Genomic DNA, 21239 nt, shown 5'->3' with positions numbered 1-21239 from the left:
GATGGCTGACCCTCCATATTTGAGAATATTTTTTTAATGCTCTTCAATATGAAGGTTCACCCATTGTTTGCTCTTTCTTCCAACGGTTGTAATCTGAAACCTACATAGCATTTAACAGAGCCTCTGCTACCTCCTCCAGCATCCCACCTGAGGCAGATTCCATGGCTTGAACACCAATCCACATTTTACTTTCCCCCATCTTTCATCTCCACAACTCTTAGGCTGGTAGTCAAAAGTCTGCACACTATTTTGAGACATCTTGGTTGACCTTGATAATTTTATTGCCCTATACTGTTGGTGCTGACCTTTAAAGCCCTAAGCGGCCTCGGCCCAGTATACTTGAAGGAGCATCTCCACCCCCATTGTTCTGTCCAGACACTGAGATCCAGCTCCGAGGGCCTTCTGGTGGTTCCCTCACTGCAAGAAGCAAAGCTACAGGGAACCATGCAGAGGGCCTTCTCGGTGGCGGCACCCGCCCTGTGGAACGCCCTCCCATCAGATGTCAAAGAGATAAACAACTACCTGACATTTAGAAGACATCTGAAGGCAGCCCTGTTTAGGGAAGTTTTTAATGTGTGACATTTTAATGTATTTTTAATCTTTGTTGGAAGCTGCCCAGAGTGGCTGGGGAAACCCAGCCAGATGGGCGGGGTACAAATAATAAATTATTATTAATTATTATTATTACTATACTATGGATTTTGCCCCCCTTTGGGCCAATACTTTTATACTTGTCTGACTTTGAGGCCAATCTTTATTTTTGCCTTATTCACCCTCTCCTTCCTCTGTTGCCTTCTCCAGAATTGATTCTGGAACACCATTTCCTGAGAGGCAATCCCTTTTTTGCTTAGATCCTAAAGTGCCATAAATATTGGCACGGTTACTGCTGCGCTAGCTCCAGAGGAAAAGTATCTTATGAAGAACCAGGCCACTGGTCCATCTGGTTCCACATTATCTCTTATGACCAGCAAAGACACTCCTAGGTTCCTGGTGTTCCAAGCCGAGATCTTTAACTGGAGATGCCAGGGACTGATCCTGGGACCTTTGGCACTCAAAGCAGATCCTCCATTTAGCTAGAGGCATATCTGCCCCACCCCCCAAAGGTAAGAAATGGCTTGATTTTACCTGGCCATCTGCACTGGCTGTAGCAAATCTATTTCCATCTGGAGAAAATCTCACACAGTTAACAAACCGGCTGTGATCCTATAGGAAAAACATATATATATATATAAAAGGACATTTATTCCCAAATGATTACTCCAGCTGATTTTGTGCTGCTCGTTGGTCTCCACCATTAGCCTGCTGTGGGTTGTGCAAGCAGCTCAAATCCTTCCTATTTCAAGTACTGTGTAACAGCAGTCTCAGCACAACTGCACGTGTTCCCAATTCTAAGTGCTTGTTTTAAGCTATAAAGACGTACATGGCTCAGGACTCCCAATACCTGACAGAATCCTTCTCCTGACAAGAGGCAACAAAGACCCTAGGTCAGTGATGGTCAAACTTGGCCCTCCAGCTGTTTTGGGACTACAACTCCCATCATCCCTAGCTAACAGGACCAGTGGTCAGGGATGATGGGAACTGTAGTCCCAAAACAGCTGGAGGGCCAAGTTTGGCCATCACTGCCCTAAGTCAACGAGTGGCCCTTCTCTGGGTGTGTCTCCAAGAGTTTACTGCAGCCACTGTCCATAGACTGAAATCACATCTGCACAAGGCTTTCTGAAAATTGTCTTGTGGATGAAATGGGGGTGCTTGGAGGGCCAAGTTTGGTCCACAGGTTTTACCACCCCTGAACTGTAACTATAGCAGCAATATTTGTTGCTCACATTATACAGAAAATGCCTCCAAGAGACTTAAGACAAAATGCAAGTAGGCAAAAGCAATCAAATGCCAAATTAAAACAGCATACGAGGCAAAGTCCTAAACTGCTCATCCAACACTACAGTACTGCCCCATCTCAATAAAAGTTAAGGGTAAATAAAACTATTTCAAGCCGATGCCTAAAAATGGACAATGATGGCATAAAGTGCATTTTTCTGGGGGAACATTCCACAAAGGGGTTATCACTGACCAAAACTTGTTTTTGTGTAGCCATGAGACACAGAGAGAAGGAACTTGGATGAAGACTGCAAAGTCCTGGATGGCTCATGTGAAGAGAGGTGGTCCTGAAGCATTAACATCTCTGCACCAATTTTGCATTTAAAAATGATGAGTGTGCAGGTATACAGGCCTTTCCTTGAACATGACTTTCAGCGCACAGAGCTTATGTGGATCTGGACATGCAGTTATAACCCAGATCATTGGCCCCACTGAATATGACTAAAGCTACATTTGCATAGGGCAAAATAACACAGAACTATCTTTCAATGTATTTCATCTTCGTACTCTTAAACAGCGTGCATGAAAAAAATGTAAGTAGCAACAGACACCTTGCCTGTTTGAAGGGGGGCTCGTGTGGTCAAGGGGCAGTGGGCTGCACAGCTTTTCCCCAGACCCTTCCCTGATGCCTACAAATTATGGCTGTCTGGAGAAGGAAAGCCTATATTCATAGCTCACTAGGTGGATAGGCTTCCTTGGGACCCACATGAGGGGAAGCTGTGTGCCTCCCCTGCCCCTTGACTGGTGGAAACCCCTTCATGCAAGTAACAGGCGAAGGGGCTAAGGAAGGTGTAAGTAAGAATGCAATCTGCTATAGTCTGTGCACTAGGTAGCCTGCACTGCAAAGACAACTGCTTGCAGCTATTAAAATCTTTAACATTCTCCCTGGGCAGATAAGCAATCCTGCTTTAATTGCAGAGAAAGATGTAGACTCCCAAGACTTTAGACCTGCTGTAATTCTGAAAAATACTGTGCTGGCTCCATGATAGCATGGGTGATCTTATGCTTGCACATGAGGATTTTAAGCTCCCACTTTCCAGCACCACCACGAAGTGCAAAGGGCTGAAATGCAATGCTGCCTCTTCCCCGAAACACAAGAGAAAGAGAAAGAGGCTGCTCTCTGCTTGTGTAGGAACGGGGAGAGAGCTGGATCTCAAAGACAGACGGCACACAGGTGGTAAAGAATGACAACTCACACTTATTGTAAACTTGAATTTGAACGGTGGTCCTTCAAAGAAAGCAGCACAATTGTCATCACTGCCAGTCACGAGGCGGTATGGTCTGGTCTGTTTAATATCCACACTATTGATCACTTTGTTGTGGCCGGTGATCTCGCCTACTGAAGAGCCGGTATCCCACAGAAACACAGCCCCAAATCTATTAAGAAGAAACAAATCAAGTCACATAGAATGAGGACTATATATAGGACTTAACGTATTGAGCACAGCCAGCACGTTGAGTGGATTTAAACAACAGAAATTAGACCACCCAGTTAATCTTGTGTAGCTTCGTTCCTATGGCATTCAAATCCTTTGCCCATTATGCATAAACAAATAATGTAACGAAATAGGGCACTTGCTTCATGTTCTGATAGTTAAAGGAGCAACATACTGTAGTATTTTGATTTATATACTGCCTTCCCTTGTGCAGAGCAGTGCACATAAGGTAAAATGCAATATACCAATAATTAAAACACAATTGTAACAACTGAAATAACAAAAATATAATAAGCATCAGTCATCTGAAGCTACTTTGAATTATAGAGACTGTTCTTATCATTTGAACACACAAACCATATCATACAAGAGCTGAACTGGCAAGAGTTTTATTTATAGTCGTACCTTGGTTTTTGAACAGCTTACTTCTTGAATGTTTTAGCTCCCAAATGCCATAAACCCGGAAGTGACTGTTCCGGTTTGCAAACTATTTTTGGAAGCTGAACGTCCGACACAGCTTCCTACTGAGTGCAGGAAGCTCCTGCAGATAATTGGAAGCCGCACTTTGGTTTCCGAACGTTTTCAGAAGTCGAACTGACTTCCAGAACGGATTCTGTCCAAGAATCAAGGTATGACTGTACTTGCCAAATAAGCAGTAATGGGCCTTATTTTCAGTGAGTTTCCTGCATCTATACCGACTGTAAGAACAAACTGCTGTTCTAGTTATTAGTGAACTCGAAGTGCCGTACAAATATTCTTAGGAAAAAGATATAATAAACTTTTATTTATATCCCGCCCTCCCTGGCTGAAGTTGGGCTCAGGGAGGCTAACATTAGATATATAACATTGGTATAAAATCAAACAATAATTGAATTACCTCCTTAAAAAAGGTCAAAATCAAATTAAAGTCTAATTAGATGGCTTTCCGCAGGGTTAGGGTTGGGAACAGTAAGTGCTCATCGGCCCAACTGTTTACGCTGTTCTTATATGGGCCTGTGAGAAGGCTGGGAGGCCTCTTTCATATTAGTTCTTATACAAAAATAAAAGGGGAGTCAGGCTGAGCCATGGCCAAAGGCCAGGCGGAACAACTCCATCTTGCAAGCCCTGTGGAAAGATGTCAAATCCCGCAGGGCCCTGATCTCTTGTGGCAGAGCATTCCACCAGATCGGGGCCACGGCCAAAAAGGCCCTGGCCCTGGTCAAGGCCAGCCTAGAGGCCCGGGATCTCCAAGGTGTTATTATTTGCATTACATTGTGTGGCTCCACTGAAGGGAAGGAAAGAGGTTTTATGCCATCCCAAGGCATGGGATGAAACACAGTGTAAATATATTCACCTCAGACTACTCTGCGGCAGAACTGCAACCATGAAGGTGAAAGATCTTTGAAGAAGTGGTTGGCTGGAGCTTTGCTGAAGTGTGGGCTGAGGTGCATTTATTTCTATAAAACTGACACTCTGTTTTGTTCTGTGCCTTGAGATGCCTGCAGCAGCAGCAGCAGCAGTAGCAGCCTTGCATTCCAGGAAGAAACTCTACAAACTGGCCATTCTCCATCAAGATTATCAATGTTAATAATCTTAAATGCTCTTTAAGGATCAGGCTGAGCTTAAAAAGAGGCGGCAATCATGCTTGTACCTTTTAAGCAGCTCTGATGCCAACCCTTCCCTTCTCGTGCTGCATTCCAGGGCTTTGGAGAATAATTCTAAGAAGCACTTTCAGTAGGAGGTGCTTGAATCCAGGTTTCCTTGGACTGTGGGATCCTTTACTGTGTCCAAGACTATAACTCTTGGACCACTACACGTGTAAAACTCTTGCTACTGCGGCTCAATGCCATTTAAAAACCCTCTGGCTTCCTTGCGGAAATGGTTTCCAAGAATGTGAGCTATTAAAAGATCTCTAGCTGTTAAAAGATCAGCTATCAACTGTGAATCTGGAAATTGAAACACAAGAATAAGCCAAGTTCTCCTGCAGGAATGTGCAAAATTAATACTTTGATTCTCTACTCACTTTTCCCTTCCTTCCCCGACAGCAGCAAGCCTCTTGCTATCTTCTGTCCATGCAATGTCTTTTATTTTTCCTGCAAATGGCTGGTATTCATACTTCAATAGATGTTCCTTCTGCGTGGTATCCCAAATCCTTAGCTTCCCGGAAATATCTGTCACAGCACAGCAATGCACATAAAGTCACCATTCCAGCTAGACCTAGCTGCCACACGGCCATCACTTTGCCACATTCAAATCTTCAGGCATGCGAGAACGTGCCAGTGTGCATGCTAGGAATGCTAAACTCTTTCTGCATAGCACAGTGACAATGATGTGGCGACTATTATAAATGTTTTGGGGAGAAACTGCAGGTGTTTGATTGTGTGCAGTGCTGACTACATTTGCCTGAACGTGCAATAAGCAAAACCAAGGATGTGGCAGGGACAGCGGCAGACGTCTCGCCTGCAACACTTCCTGGCATGTGATTAGCACAGAAAGCCTTAAGAGGATTTAAGCCTGTTCGACTGAACCACTTAGAGGCCTCTCCGTGAGCGGGGACCCCGACTTATTAGGGGATTACAGGGAGACTTTAAAATCCTCTTCAGGCCTTTGCACTTATTGCACAAAGATCTGAAAAGCAGCCTGCACACCTAGGGACACTCAGGCAGGGCTTAGGGGCACACCACTGCTCCTGGTTTTGCCTAGGAGATTTTCTATACCTTCTCCTGAAAACCTGACTGCAGGAAGAGCTTGGCAAAACCTTCTGCGGGAGCCTCCACTGAATCTCAGCCCCTCCCTTACACAAAAGGACAAGATAAATTCCAACCCATCCAACCCTCCATCTTCATACCTGACTTATATTTTTATACCCGAATCAAGCTGCTAAGCTGTATTATCTAATTTTCAATTGCTTTTTACCTCTACATTTTAAGAAGTGTTCATTTGTGTTTGCATTGTTCATAAGGCATGCATGCATTTCTTCATTTCTAAAGTCCCCTTTCAAAACCTTATTGGGACTATTATTTCTAAAATTATGCACCGAGTAACCAAAATGTGCTTGATTTTCCAAAGGCCTCTGCAAAAAACCCAGAAGAGCCATTGCAATTCAACACAGTATCTTTCTTGTTTGACAGTAGCTTGCTTAACCTCCTCCTTGGGTTTCCTGGTCTATGCAAGAGCTGTCTGCTAAAATGGAGGCCACGGCACTTCTTCGTGAAACCAAGGTTCTCATTTCCATATCACTGTGCAGGCAGCATCTTGAAGTCTAATAAGGAGGTGGTCTCCAAGCTCTCCAGGGAGCTTGAAAGAATACTCAATAAATAAGAGTCATTTCTATCTCTCTCACGGTTTGGAGCTCAGTAGAGAAAGGCAGCAGTGCCTGAAAAGAACAGCATCTACCAAGATATTGTCTTTCCCATTAATCGCCGGTTGCACAAATTCATACTATTCAAGAATAACCTCCACATTTAAAATAGCCAAATCTTCTGATTTTAGGTTCAAGTTAGACAATGGGGTTGCAAATGCCAGTAAGCCAAGACAGAATCCCAGAAGAATGGACACGATCCTCCTCCCTCCAATGGGGTGGAGGTGCACATGTATGAAGTCTTGCATGCTACAGCCATGTTTAAATCTTGTTGAGATCTTGGCTGAGAGTCCTGGAAAACCTGATCCCTGCCTTGCAGGCCTTTTCCCACCTGGCCTGGGAAGGCAGGGCCTGGACTGACTCCAGCTACAAAAGCCGAGGCTGCTGAACAGACTCTTGGCCTGGAGTATTGTTTTTAGAGGGCCTTTGTTGCTGTTGTTGATATTAATTTTTGTATCTTTATTTTTAGATCTTCTTAACGATTTATGTTGAAATGGCTCAACTTTGCATTGTTTACTTTTTGATACATTTTTTTGTTTATGACTACTTGTTAAGTTTGTAATTTTACATTTTTTTCATGTTGTAAGCTGCCTTGAGCATGGTTTTAACTATGGAAAGATAGCAAACAAACAAAATTCTGTATGTACAGCCATGTTCAAAGGCATCTCATAGTAGCATAACCAGCCAAGGCATTTGCACTTGCCAGGAACAAGAGGAGTCAAACTCTTCAGGCTCTCAATGCTGTTGGAAAGCAGCAAAGGGCCTTTAACTGCTAGTGTGACTTCCAGTGATATCAGTGTAGGCTGGAGATGATTGCTGGAAGGCAATTCCTCTTCTTGATACAGGGCAGTTGTCCTACCGGAAGTTGTGAAATGTATGGAGTTTGGGCAAAATCCCACTTTCTATTCTCAGTGTCTGTTGGTCCCTAGGATTGTGCTTATTCAGAGGAAACTCAGTAAAAACCAATATACTATTTTTGGAAAAATGCTACTTCTTGATGGACTTCAAAGGAATTCATAAGAAACCACGTATCACTGATTAAAGTCTGTGATAATACAAAGTCAAATATTGCTGATGGGAACTAGGCCAGCTCAAAGCTTTCTTACCATGTTCACCTGCTTCTAAACATTACACAGTTTTAGCGTACAACTATCTTTGACATGGAAAATGCATCCCACCCCCCCAAAGCTTGCTTCTTCCTCAAGTTATTTTTCTGAGAATTTAGACTACAAGTGCCTTCAGCACAGGGATTCATCTACTTTTGCTTTCCACTGAAAATCACCATGCACAGGGTTATTATTAACTAAGCCTCAAATTTAGGTCTAGAGAGAGTTAAGATGCAGATCAAGTAAAGAGCAAGCTAGTATTAAGAAGCGCAAGAGACCACATCTCTTGAAATTACGTCCCCCGTCCCCAAGTATTGAATCTAAAATTAACTATATCCTGGGTATTGTGTGTTCTGTGATTCTACACAACTGCAAAATGTGTGAACAATGTTCTCTTTTGAAAGTTGGCCTTTCCATAAAAGCAAACTTCTAGCCATTGTGGTTGGGAATATGAGACTTAAAAGGTATGTTGGCAGCATTGGCTTACAAGCCAAGGGGAGCAAGCAACAACTCTAACTTGTAGGAGGTGGAGCTTGGGTGCCCTGGCTCTCCCCCATGACCAGCTGCTTAATTTGCATATTTTATAGTGCTCACAAAATCCATTTTTTTATGCTGAGTGTGCCCAACACAGCTATGACTATATTCACAACATCTGAGGCTGAACAGCTGAGAGTATTGCACTCCTGGGAAAATAGATGAGGCAAGGAGAAGAAGGGTTTAAAACTCATCTTCATGGTGGAAAATGGAAAACTGCTGTAGCTTTTGAAAAGTGACCTCAGTTTTAGGCTCAAAACAAATAAGTTCTATCTGGAAACAAGTGCGTAACCATTTCAAGATGCAAACATTTATGTGTTGCTTTAGAGCAGTGGTGGCCAAACTTGGCCCTCCAGCTGTTTTAGAACTACAACACCCATCATCCTTGACCACTGGTCCTGTTAGCTAAGGATGATGGCAGTTGTAGTCCCAAAACAGGTGGAGGGCCAAGTTTGGCCATGCCTGCTTTATAGAGTGTTCAAAGGACTTGAAATACATTCTCTTCTTGAAATCCTTATACTGTATCAATCTTGTAAGACAGTTATGTCTCACTATCCCAACATTACAGATTGCAGGTGGGTGCTGTGGCCTGCCTACAACTATCTGGTGAATTTGTGGCAGACTCACGATTCAAACTAGAGACTTCCAGATTCATGCCTCAGTCTCTTAGCCCTCATAGTACCATCTTAAGAGAGGTACATTCAATGACAATAATTAATCAATGTTGTAGACCACAAGCCAATACTGAGGTAGGCACACTTCAGCCCACTGAAATCTATGACCCAAAATGGCATAGGATTTCCACCACAGATTATAAATGGACCCCATGTGGAGTAAAATTGGTAATAGCAAGATTGCACTATGCAGACACGGATACCAGTAGAATACCATACCTCCAGATGCAATGTAGAAGCCGCTGGGAGCATACTTGGCAACAACAACTTGATGAGCATGTTCAGTGTAGATGTCAGCAATCGCTGGATTCTATAAGAGAGTTATATTTTCAAGTAAGTATTCAAGGAAGCTTCCCATCTGCTGCTCCTAGTCCCTCTCAACTGATAGAGAAGTCAGAAAAACTATCTGCCACTACCATGTTGAGAGAAGGGTTGAAACAAGATGGACTTCAGCAGAAGCCCAGAGGTTGGTCCAAAAGAACAGCCGATAAGCATCCATTTTCAGCTCTGGGAACTCCCTTCCAATCAGAAGCCAGATTACTGGAACACAGCCCCACGGAGAGCTGCCATGTCACCAACACCTCATGATTAATGGTACTAGGGGATGTGTCAAGATCTAGCAAGATTATCAGGACAATGTTTTTCCGACTTTGAGTTTCTTGGTCAAGGCTACAGTCTCAGTGCCATACAGAGATTAAATGTTGGACTGACAGATCTGAGACTGCAGTACCAATGCCGGTGCTTCTGAATGACTAACCACTCTCCTGCTTAATTAAACAGGATTGCAAATTGGTTAAGCCAATGTCACAGTGTTGACACCCCTTCTGCCTTCCTAGAAGGAAGCATAAGCCTTGTGCAAGAAACACTTGCTACATGCAGTGACAAATTGTGACTGCTCTCTCTGCCCCTCTCTACACCAGACGGCACAGTGGCCTTTGTCCAAACTCTGCAGCATGCCTAGGCTCCAAATATGGAATTAGTACGCTGAAGAAATGGAGAACAGGGAACATGCACCGGGCAGCACAGACACAAATGCAGCCTAGGAGCTCAAATAGAGGAAGGAAGGTTCCAATATTGCCACCTGTGTCACAGAAAATTTGACTGACTAGCCAGTGATATGGGGTGGAAATTTTCCAGAGAATTTCCCACTGCTGTGCTTTTCCGAAGAACATTTTCCAGTTTCAGAAGTGCATGGTTTCGTCATACTTCCCTTTTCAAAGTCTTTGAGAAAACCCACATCACTGAAGCCAAACAACAGTCACAATCTCACCAATGAGAGCTGCCAACTGTGTATTGTGGTTCAGCAATCTATGACTGAAGTTCAAGCCTTCCAAAACAGCCCAGATTTATCAAATCATTCACAATTGAGAGGATTCTGTTTGACAGGGTCTCCCATCCACCAAGCCTCCTCAGAAATTGTTTTTAAACACAGGTGGCTAACCTGTGGACCTCTAGATGCTGTGTGGATGCAGCGCCCAACAGGCCCAACCAGATTGGCCAATGATCAGGGATGATGAGAGTTGAAATCCAACATCATTTGGAAGGCCAAAGGTATTTTAAACCTCTGGTTTAAAAATTGAGGCAGGCATTGATTTTTTTTTTTTTAAGTCTCAACTACAGAAGAGAGAAAAGCAAGGAAACTACTGACCCGCTGTGCTGAAATTAAACATAGCCCCGCCACAGGAAAGAGCAATTTCCCAATTTATAAAAATTATGATATTTCACAGATGTATTGTAAGTAACCATTACAAAGGAAGGAAGCAATTACAAGCACAGTCCCAATACTATTGTCTGGACTGGGGGCAGCATCTGGCTGCTTTCTGCAGACGTAAAGCAAGCCCACTGCCCAGCATATGAGGCTGGAGTCAGCCAAAAAGATTTGGCACCTGAGATGGACCCCAAGAAGGCGGAAGGAAAGAAGGGGTGATGAACAGGGGGAGGGGGGAGAAATATTGACATTGGGATCTGCTACCCTGGTCGGTCCTGCTGCCTGAGGCAGTTGCCTCACCTTGCCTCACGGGTGGGCCAGCCCAGTATGAGGCACATATGAATCTTCAACAGGTGCAAAGTACAGAATCATGAAATTGTAGAGTTGGAAGGGACCCCCAGGGTCATCATCCAACCCCCGAAATGCAGGAGTTGGAACTGCTTAAAACTGCTTTATAAAAATATGTTTTCTAATCAAATTTATTAATAATGCCTAGCATTGTAAGAACTGACAGAACTACAGGCAGAAAAGCAGTCTCAGCAGGAATCACATCTCTAAAGCACAGTTGTCACCAACATCTTCATGTTCCTTTTGTTTTTAATATGAGGAAATGGAGTCAGAATTCCAATGAATCAGCAGCACAGTGCTGAGTATCTCTGAAGGTCCACGTATGGAAATTTAACGCAATCTGCCCAGTCCACACACACAGCCTGCTAGCTATATAACAAAGATACCCAAGTTCTATTGCTATGATATATACCGCTATCAATTTCAAATAATGATGCTTTACATCTCTGTATGGAACAATTATCTTATTTTATTTATTAGACTTACTGGTATATACCACCCTTTAGTTCTCAGTTTAGTGAGCAGTTAAGTTGACAGTCAGAGGAAGAGAAGGATTTGCTGAGGCAAGAGGGGACAAATCTGTGGTTTGATGACGCACAGTGACAAGTCTACTGTCATTATCAAATCAAATGAATGCATTTGATTTGGGCACCAGATCACACCAAGCCAAAGCTCAGGCTGCCAAAATAGTAAAACATTTCTGGATGCAATTCCATGCAATATCAGACAAGCCCCATGACTCGATACAGTACTTTTCAAATGGGTCTTGATCAGTGCTATTGTCATAGAAAAAGAGGTGCCAGAACTCACCATGAACTTGTTCTCTTATAACGGCAATGGCGCCCACCTGAGAGGTGCTGGAACTGAGTTTCAGTGAGTTCTGGCTGAAAAAAGCCCTGGTCTTGATGACCCACTTCTTTGCTGCAGCCTTCAGTGGTTAATTATACATTGAGCTGTAGAAATGATGTTGTGATCTGGGTTTTGTTTTGTTTAAACTTATGCTAGGTTATTGTGTTATTTCTGTGCTGACTGTAATAGTCACATGACACGAATGCTTTATTTGTTTTAAATTATATTTGTCTGCATTTTGTAAACCACTTTGGGAAGATCTTCATAAAAGCTGGTTGTAAATCAATAAAATAAATAGTTCACCCACAGGAAGCGTTAATGTCCCAAGGAGGAAGGGGCAGGCAGCCTTGGGGGGAAAAGTGGAGAGGAGCCTAAGAAAGAACATGGGGACACGGCTAAGGGAAACAAGTCACGGTCATGGCTACAACTTGCCAAGTTGGCTTGTTTCTCTACAGCCGTGGTGGCTACTTCAGATGCTGTTGGACTTCCAACTCACATTGAACCCAGACAGCCTGGCTGACTCGGATGGAGGAATTGAGGGGAAGCTCATCAATGTAGCAGAGGAAACCAAACAAGGAGGGGTAGCCAATGCCACATATTCTTCGCAGAAACTTACAGCTAGGCCTATCGCTCAACATCCAAAAAACCAAAGCGCTGCACCAACAAGCACAAAATAACCCCTCTGCAGCAGCACAAATCAAACTCAACGGTGTAACGTTGGAAACTGTTGATCACTTCTCCTACCTGGGCAGTTATCTTTCCACAAGGGCCATCACTGATGCCGAAATCCAGCATTGCCTGAGCTCTGCAAGAGTGCAGTGTGTTTGAGGACTGGGAGATTCACAGGGAAACCAAAATGCTTGTTTACCTTTGTAAACTATTGTACTACCAACCTTACTGTTTTGCTTGTGAAGCACAGACTACTTATAAATGCCATCTCCAACTCCTCGAAAGATTCCATTAACAGTCTCTCCAAAATTTTTTACATATCACTTGGGAAGACAGTCAAATGTCAGTATACTGGAAGAAGCAAAGATCACCAGTGTCGAAGCAATGATTCTTCAGTATCAACATCAACTTGTTTGGATGCCTGATTATCGTCTTCCAAAGCAACTATTCTGAACTTTAAAATGGAAAGCGTAATGCTGGTGTTGACACAAAAGAGGTTTAAAGACTCTCTCAAGGTAAATCTAAAAAAATGTAGTATAAACACCAATAATTGGGAAACCCTAGCCTGTGAGTGCTCCAGTTGAAGTCTTTATAAAAGGTGTCATGGACTCTGAAGACAATCGAACTCAGGACAAAAGGGAGAAACTGGTTAAGAGGAGGGCATGTTTGGCAACCCTCACCATCATCAATTCCCACCCGGAAACCAATGTCCCCACTGTGGAAGGACTTGTAGATCCAGAACTGGCCTCCACAGTCACCTACGGACACACCGCTAAGATCGTGTTCATGGAAGACACTCTTACTTGGCTATGAGTGGTCGCCAAAGAGGAAGCCACGGAAGACAGAATTGTGACTCAAGATGACCTTATCAGATGGAGAACTGGGCCCAAACTAACAAAATGAATTTCAATAGGGACATTTAGGCAGGAAGAACCACCTGCACAAAAGCAGGCTTGTTTTTTCCTGCTCTGGAGGGTAGGACTTGAACCAGCGGCTTCAAGTTACAAGAAATGAGATTCTGACTAAATATCAGGAAAATCTTTGCAACAGTAAGAGCTGTCCAACAGTGCAATGGACTCCCTTGGGAGATTGTGGACTCTCCATCCCTGGAGGTTTTTAAGCAGAAGTTGGATGGCCATCTGTCATGGATGCTTTAGTTGGGATTCCTGTATTACAGGGGGCTGGGCTAGATGACCCTGGGGGCTCTTCCAATGCTTACAATCCTACAATTCTAAACTTCTGGATTCAGAAGTAAAGAAACTCTGAAATGCAGCATGGGCGGGGAGAGGAGCTCGGCATTTGACTGCTGCCTCTGCTATTGGATGCATGCACTTCGAACCTTGGTTAGTCATCATCTACTCAGACCTAGTTCAGATGCAGATGTAAAGCAGAGAAGAAATCCTGCACCCAGCGCTCCACACTTGAGGGAAGGATGCTTAAAGCTTCCAGAGAAGCTTTTTTGTGGGGAAGGGGCAGCAGTTTACCTTTCAAACAAACCAGGCTCAAACCATGGTTTTAGAATCTGGCTTACTTACAGAATCAAAGAACCGTAGAGTTGAATTAATGGTTAGAACAATAGATTAATGTGCAGCTGCAGCTTTTTCTGAAGTCACAGTGGAAGTTTTCCCTGTCCTCTTCTCACATGTGGTACAAAAACTCCTAAGTCCAACACAAGTCATTTTTGAGCACCTTAACCACTGCTAAGGCGATGATCTGAACCAGGATCCCCCCTCTGCCTCAGACTTGTCGAACAGACTTCTTCTCCCCCTCCCCTTTGCCTCTGACCACCTCTCCTTAGAAGGGGGAAGGGGAGCCAATGGATTCAAAACATTCATGAGATCTCCACATCTTAAAACCATCCACCCGTGAGCTTTCATAAGAAACACCAACTGACCATGAAGGACTACAAACAAATACCCTAGCAAAATTTCCACCTATCCTATCCTACCATAGCTGCCGTTTCCAGAAGGAGAAAAAGAAAATATTACTGATTAGGCCAAGACTTCTGAGAAGTCAAATATCTTCTTTGTTGTTTAAGTCAACACCTTATTTGAAGGCTAGTATTAAGGCTACAATAATGTCCTCTTTCTATAGCACATAGCTGCTCTTTGAGCAAGAGGCAGCACACAAGCACATGCAAGAGAATCCCACTTTAAAAGTCACCGAAACCAGTTAAGATACCAGGAATTCTCTGAAAGCAATAGTTAGGATTCTTATGAAAAGAAAAAAAGATTAGCTGAATCCTAAAACACACAACCTGCTATGGAGTCCTCCAATTCACAGTCTATTCTTTTGGAAGACTGAAACCAGAGATACCTGCAACAGCCAGCGACTGGCTCTGTAACTTAGTGCAGGCAGAGGAGGCCACAGAAGTAAAATATTCATGCAACTGGGGAATCCAGTGTTACAGTTCCCCTTATGGAGCTTTCTAGTACTCTTTTAGAACTTTAATGGGGTGCACAGAAACATCTGAATTGCTGATTATGGAAGAGACGAAAGCATAAGGAGCTTGATGGTTATCAAGCTGAAAACTTGCTTATGGTAGTTTATAATCTGCCACTTTCTGTTAGTTGAATGACTCAACATTCTAAGATTCCCTGAATGTTTTTCTTCTGGGGTCCCCAAACCTGTGCCCTTTGACATGTGTATGCTCAGGAGGTGCCAGTCTGCTGACCCTGGCTAGGAGCAACGGGTCACAGCATACAAGCCACTGAGCTCCTCAGGGTGAAGGAGACCCTTTTCTTGAAGACCCCAAGACACGTCTGTGTCTTGCATTACGAAGTAACCTAGGTATGCAAGAGGAACCCAATCACTTGAGCATACCACAAATACACACAGGCTGAAAAACTTAAAAGGGTTTCATTGGGAAGAAGTCAAAGAGACCAGAGGGAAAAGCCAGGTGGGCGTGTCAAGAAGAATAAACCAACATTACAAATCCAGCTAAACTATGAGCAGTAGGAAAGGCTTGTAGCTTCTGTTGGCAGCCATAGGTGAAAGACAAAGGGGAAGAAACACATTCTATAGTTAGTCTTCTGCGCCCAGGTGGCTTTGAGAAACAGCGTCCCCAGCAAAGCCAATGGGTTTCATTGCACTAGGCTTCTGGGACAGGTTGCCAACACACAGTAAAGCCCTTTGAGCACATTCTGGGAAGTTGAGAGATGAGCAATGAGGAAACTATTCAGCTTCTCTTCTAGACCAAATCCAGCAAGAGGTTTGCCCAGCCTATCAATTCAAGTGGGAGGGAGGGCCTGACAGTAAGTCAGAAGGAAGGAAGGTATGGGAGAATAGAGAGGACGCACCTTAAAACATGGCTTTGTTGAACGCAAGGAGAATTTTATGGATTTCTTGGCTTAAGAAGAAATACTGGCTTAGCAGTCAACTGTAGGCAGAATGCCTCTTCTTCCACATTCTGTCTCAGATAGCTATCATAGGTTAAGTAACGAATAAGTTTTTCACTAAAAGAACAAAAGTCCACAGTGCTCCTGGCTGGAAGTTGTTTGGAAAAGTCCCACCAAAAGAAAACCTACAGAAAGACTCTAAAATAATTTAGCAGAAGTCAGCTTCCTCAGCGAGGAAGTGCAAAGAAGGGAGAAAGAGCCTCGCCTTCCCCAGCCTCAATCAAGTCCAGCTGAGCAAGTAGCCTCTCCCAGATGGAAAGGGAGAAGAAGAGCTCAGGGATTTTTTAAAAACCGTTTTATAAGGTCTGTGTCTTTGTTTCTCAATTTGATCCTTTTATGTGGTTTTGTATGTATTGTGGTATTTTATGCATTTTGACTTGCACTTATTTTTATTGATCACAGTTCAGTAATTATTGAGAGTGAATTTGTTTAATTATTATTTGCTGTGATGAGGGTTAATTTTACTGTGTACTATTATATTCTAATAGATTGTTGAATATCACTTTATTTGATGTAAGTCATTCTATTTTAAAGTTATGTTTTATTATGACTTTTTGTATTGGATCACATTATTATAAGGTGTGTGTTCTTTGTTGAATATTTTGTTGCTGTAAATCGCCTTGTGTGTAGCAACATAGAAAGGCTGTATACAAAATAAAAGTGAAATGTAATGAATAACACAACTCTTATTCCTGCATGATCCTCATCTGTGTCACTAGCGGCCATCCTAGCTGTGCCAGGAGACCCACCTGTTGCAAAGTATAAGAGAGATAAAATTCTCCATGTTCTGGGGAGGTTCTGGTCCACGAATCCTCAGGCATGTAGCCTCAATTATGTCACAACCAGGCCCTCCTGCACAATACAAACATCTGTTGCCCAAGTTATATGTCTGGCCACTCATGTTTATTAGGCAGTGGTTTCAACTGGTCAACAATCCCCCCCCCCCCGCGCCCAGATTTTGTAGTGAGCCAAGATTTTTGATCACCAGGACCACAAGCCCTCCTCCTCCTCCAAGGGGTTTGCAGGGTCTTGTCTGATGCCACACTTCACCTGTTGCTGGGGAACAACTGGGAAGAGCGCTGCTGTGCTCAAGTTCCACCAGCCTCCCACAGGCATCCATCTGACTACCGAAACAGCACACCAGACTAGATCGGCCTTTGGTCTGGCGCAGTAGGCCTCACCTTATGTTCTTACGGCCACATCTTAAAAGTTTTGCCTAATGTATTTCTAGTTTATAGAATGTGGGTACCAACACTTGAAATTAAAGTGACTCTCATGACCAGTGTTTTTCCTAAAACAGGAAATATAAGCAATCACATGTCCAACTCCCCACATGAGTTCTGTACCAGTAATCCAAACCACATTAAAACCTCCAGTGTAACAAATTGCTACATTGTTTTCAGTGATACAAGAGAGAAAGATGAATTTCCCCATTTGTTACCAAAACTAAAAAGTTTGGTTAACCATATTCAAGATCTGTCACACAGAAGTATCAAAGCGCCAATAAATATATAAGAGATAGATCTCAGCAGACTGTGAAAAGCTCTGAAAGACAATTCCACATTGCAGGTACTACAACACAAATGCTCTACTTTTAATCATAGCTCTAAGGTATCCAGAACTGCTTGCTACAATCCTGTCCTAAGACAGTAAGCAAAGAAAGTATTTTGCAACTATAGTCCTACCTCATGGCTATAACTTAAAAAGGGAGTGATTTTTGACTACTAATTAGGTTCAAAATATGAAAATATTCTCATACAAAACACAGATATTCCCATGAAGCAAAGAGACACATTGGATTTGAGTGATGCTGTTCACCAGATTAGGAAAAACACAACAGGAGAAAAGAAATACCCTTTAATTTCTATAGGCTGTTTTCATACATTCAACATTCTATAAGCTTTCCATATTTACTTCGGTACTGAAAAATACTTCATAATACCACTGATCTCTTCCCCCCACTCCACTTTTATTTGTATTTTGAGAGCTTTCTTGTTTATTTAAAGCATGCTGCCCTTTATCATGTTAGATTTCAGGGCGTTTCCACATGCAGCCTCAACATCACTCTGGTTATTCTCAGCTCCTGTGAGTCATTCTGCTTTCACTCCAATGCCCTCCTAAATTGTCACAGATCCCTGACCTCAATAGAACAGCAAAGGAGAAGCATTAAAGCTTAAAAAGAAAACCATCAGTAAGAATCAATGTAAAAATGAGGGTACATTACATCAATGTTGCGGATGATGACACATTTTCCATTCGTGTACAGAAAGTTATTGCCCTTTGGATCTCCCCCAATGATCTTGGAGACGCCTCTCTCAACCTGCGGGAGACTGGCAAACACTTTTTCTACAAATGGGGGGGGGGGGGGAGAGAAAAAGACACACCTATTAACAACGGGAGGCCGGGAAGAAACAAGAGCGCAAACAACTCCAGATACATTTCCTATTTGACCTGTTGCTGAATGCTAAGTGGGGAAATTGTACTGGGGGGGGGAGACTTCGGGGGGGGGAAAGACTCCCCGACCAGAGAAAAGACCACCCGCCTCCTAACTTGGTCATCTGCAAAGGGAATGTTGCAAGGCGAAAAATGCCCTGGGCACCGTCGCTGCTTGCGAAGGCGCTTTGCCTGCGAGGGGCTGGATGGCGCTCCCCACATCCCCGGCTCTCTTTCCTCCCTCGGGGTAAATGCCCCCCTCCTCTCCCTCGACCCCCCCCCCCCGCCCGGGGAGGCTGCAGCAACGTGGCCCCGACTGACAGGAGAAAGGGCGAGCCCGGGCACCGCGCGGGCAAATGGGCGCCGCTCCTCGCCCTCCTCCTCGCAAGGAGCAGCAGCTGCAGCAGCGCCGCTTGCAGGCATTGCACACAGCAGGCGGGGGGGGGGGGGCTCTCTGCCTACTCACTCAGCTCATGTGGCATCTTCGCCTCCCCCGCCTCGCCGCTGCTGCTGCCTCGGATCCGCGAGCGGAGAAGGGCCAAGGGGGGTGGGCAGGGGGGGCGCACAATCCGCTTCGCGGCGCTGCAAATTCCCTCCCGCAGCAGCAACGGAGGCGACGTCCCCTCCCAGCTGCACGAACCAGGAAGCGCCGCCCGCCCGCCCGCGCAGCTTTTCGCCCTCTCCCCCTGGCTTTGACCATATATAGTCAACTCTGCTCGAGCCGCGGCGCCGCGCGAGGAGGAGCGGCTTCCAGCTGACGGCGACGCTGCTGCTGCTAGAGCCCGCCCGACCCGGAAATGCCGCCGCGCGGGAGGCGCCCAAGCCCGCCAAGCCCCGCCCCCTCCGGAGCCAGAGCTGCGCGGCGGGCTGGCGTCACCGCGTGCGTGGCGTGCGTGGCCTGATCGGGCGACGGGCGCACAGAGATACGGCGAGGGGAAAAGAGCAAGAGGGATGCATGGGCTGGATTGTTTTCTTTCTGTAGATTTCTCTCTCTTGCTCCCCTGGGAAGGTGGAAGAAATCTGTGGTCGTGTGGCGGTCTTGGTCCTCTCGCTTTCTCGTCCAACGAATGCACGCGAGGCAGGGATTATGGAAAAAAGCAAACAAATAAAAAACCAACCTTTAAAAGCATGCAAGGCATCAGCACAAGGAAGGCCTCCGTTGCAACTGAGAGCACTGTGAGGGGGGGAGGCAATTTGCTGCAACTCTCTTTTGCATGAATTTCTGGGCTCAGAATGTTGCACCGCCCTCAGACCCACTGGTGGCATTAAAAGCGGAGTACACTGGGCATTGTGATCAACTGCACTGTGGATTATGCAGCAATTTTGAATCCAGAGCTGCATAACCCTAGTGCAGGGTCCACAGAGCTGCTGAACCCAAACCATACTCGTCTTTAAAAGGCACTGTTTGTTTTCTGTGTGAGCAATTGCTTCAACCACCACAACATCGAAAATTTCTATATGAAATGTGTGTTTTGGTTCAAGAATGGGGTCATCTGCTGTTTCCTCTAGGGAAAATCTGTTTTTCTGTCTCACATGCTGCTCAGGGAATGTTACCTCACTGGGATTATCAAATGTTGCAGCAATCAAGTCATATAGTCACGGTTACTTTTCAGAAATGCCACTGCAGCATCTAGCTGTATATCCATATTTTACATTACCTTGCTTATTTTACCTTCCTTTTGACAGAACGTCATACCAAATAACTGTAGAAATCTTAATGATTGAAGCTCAATCAAAAGACCATTGACTTCAGCCCAAGAGAGGTAAAATGGCTCAATCCTATGCATGTTTACACAGAAGTAAATAGTACTATATTCTGAAGGATTTATTATCTCATATCAGATTCTTGCTGCTCTGAAGATGTGACAGCTGGATGGGTGCAACTGGCCCACCTAATACCAAAGAAAATGCAGGATGGAGGCCTGCAGAAAGGACCAAGGTAGCTTGGAAGATGTGTGGCTGCCTAGAAACGGGGAGAGTAGCTGGAGTGACATAAATCCTCTCTGCCTTGTCTAAAGAGCAGAGCAGGGAGGTAAGGAAGCAGGGATTGCAAAAGCAGCAGAAACACCCTCAGATGAGGAGATGCCAACAGGAGAAGAAAGTCAAAGAAGCTGTAGCAGCAACTCAGCCAGGGGCCTGGAAGAACAAACAATCAGACAAACCATTTCCCAGAATATAGAATAAATATAGATATATAGGTTGAGCGTAGTTGGAAGCACTCCAACAGCCAAATCCAATGCACCACGTGAGACCTCCAGAGATGTTCTGTCTTCTCTTAGGGCTTAGCCATACCATACCACACCACACATCATAAATGTACAATTGAAGCTGCTTGCATTTCCAGTTAAGTAGTGTCACCAGGGCTGGTCTAAGATATTTTGGCACCTAAGGCGAACCACAAAATGGCACCTCCTCCCCCCGCCAAGGAAGAAGGAGTGAGTGAAGATCTACATCAGGAACAAGGGAGGGAATCAGGTCATCCGTGCCCGATGGTTGAAGCAGGAATCAAAGGCCATCATGGAGGATGGGGAGACACCTGCTCTGAATCATGGCTACAAGACCCCAGAGGGCAGCCTCTGTCATTTTCTCCCTGTGGGTGGGAAGAGACCAGGAGCCCCTCCTATTTACTGAGAGGTTGTGGAGGTGGCACGTGGGGGTGGGTGGGCAGCAAGCAGATCCAGCCTCCAAGGAGTGAGTGGCGGCAGCAGCAGCAGCCGTGGTGGCAGATGCATTCTTTGGAGGCCGGATCTGCTGCTGCTGCTGTGGATCCTGCCACTTGAAGCAGTCACCTCACAATTGGCATTATAAGAGAACAAGGGAGGCGTTCATGGTGAGTTCCAGTACCTCTTTATCTTGAAAAAATAGTGCT

The 21239-nt window shown here is 44.6% G+C and overlaps 1 protein-coding gene and 1 long non-coding RNA gene across 2 annotated transcripts in view; both read right to left on the bottom strand.

The window, feature by feature from the left end:
• The window catches only part of WDR1 (WD repeat domain 1), a 29055-nt gene extending 8834 nt beyond the window's left edge, over positions 1-20221 (bottom strand). Inside the window, exons 1-6 of the mRNA XM_083399019.1 lie at positions 18837-20221; positions 18162-18283; positions 9185-9275; positions 5314-5461; positions 3072-3252; positions 1126-1203 (exon numbers count right to left, since the gene is read on the bottom strand). Of these exons, the coding sequence (XP_083255145.1) occupies positions 1126-1203; positions 3072-3252; positions 5314-5461; positions 9185-9275; positions 18162-18283; positions 18837-18852 (636 nt within the window). The 5' untranslated portion in view covers positions 18853-20221. The remainder of the gene's footprint in view (positions 1-1125; positions 1204-3071; positions 3253-5313; positions 5462-9184; positions 9276-18161; positions 18284-18836) is intronic.
• LOC310657941 overlaps positions 1-21239 on the bottom strand; it is a 194110-nt gene that overhangs the window by 113395 nt on the left and 59476 nt on the right. The gene's annotated exons all lie outside the window — the stretch shown is intronic.

Source organism: Podarcis tiliguerta (genome assembly GCF_965153285.1).
Source record: "Podarcis tiliguerta genome assembly, chromosome: 9".
Classification (NCBI taxonomy): Eukaryota; Metazoa; Chordata; class Lepidosauria; order Squamata; family Lacertidae; genus Podarcis; species Podarcis tiliguerta.
The sequence above is the reverse complement of the archived record's forward strand: the minus strand, read 5'-3'. Positions and strand labels throughout refer to the sequence as shown.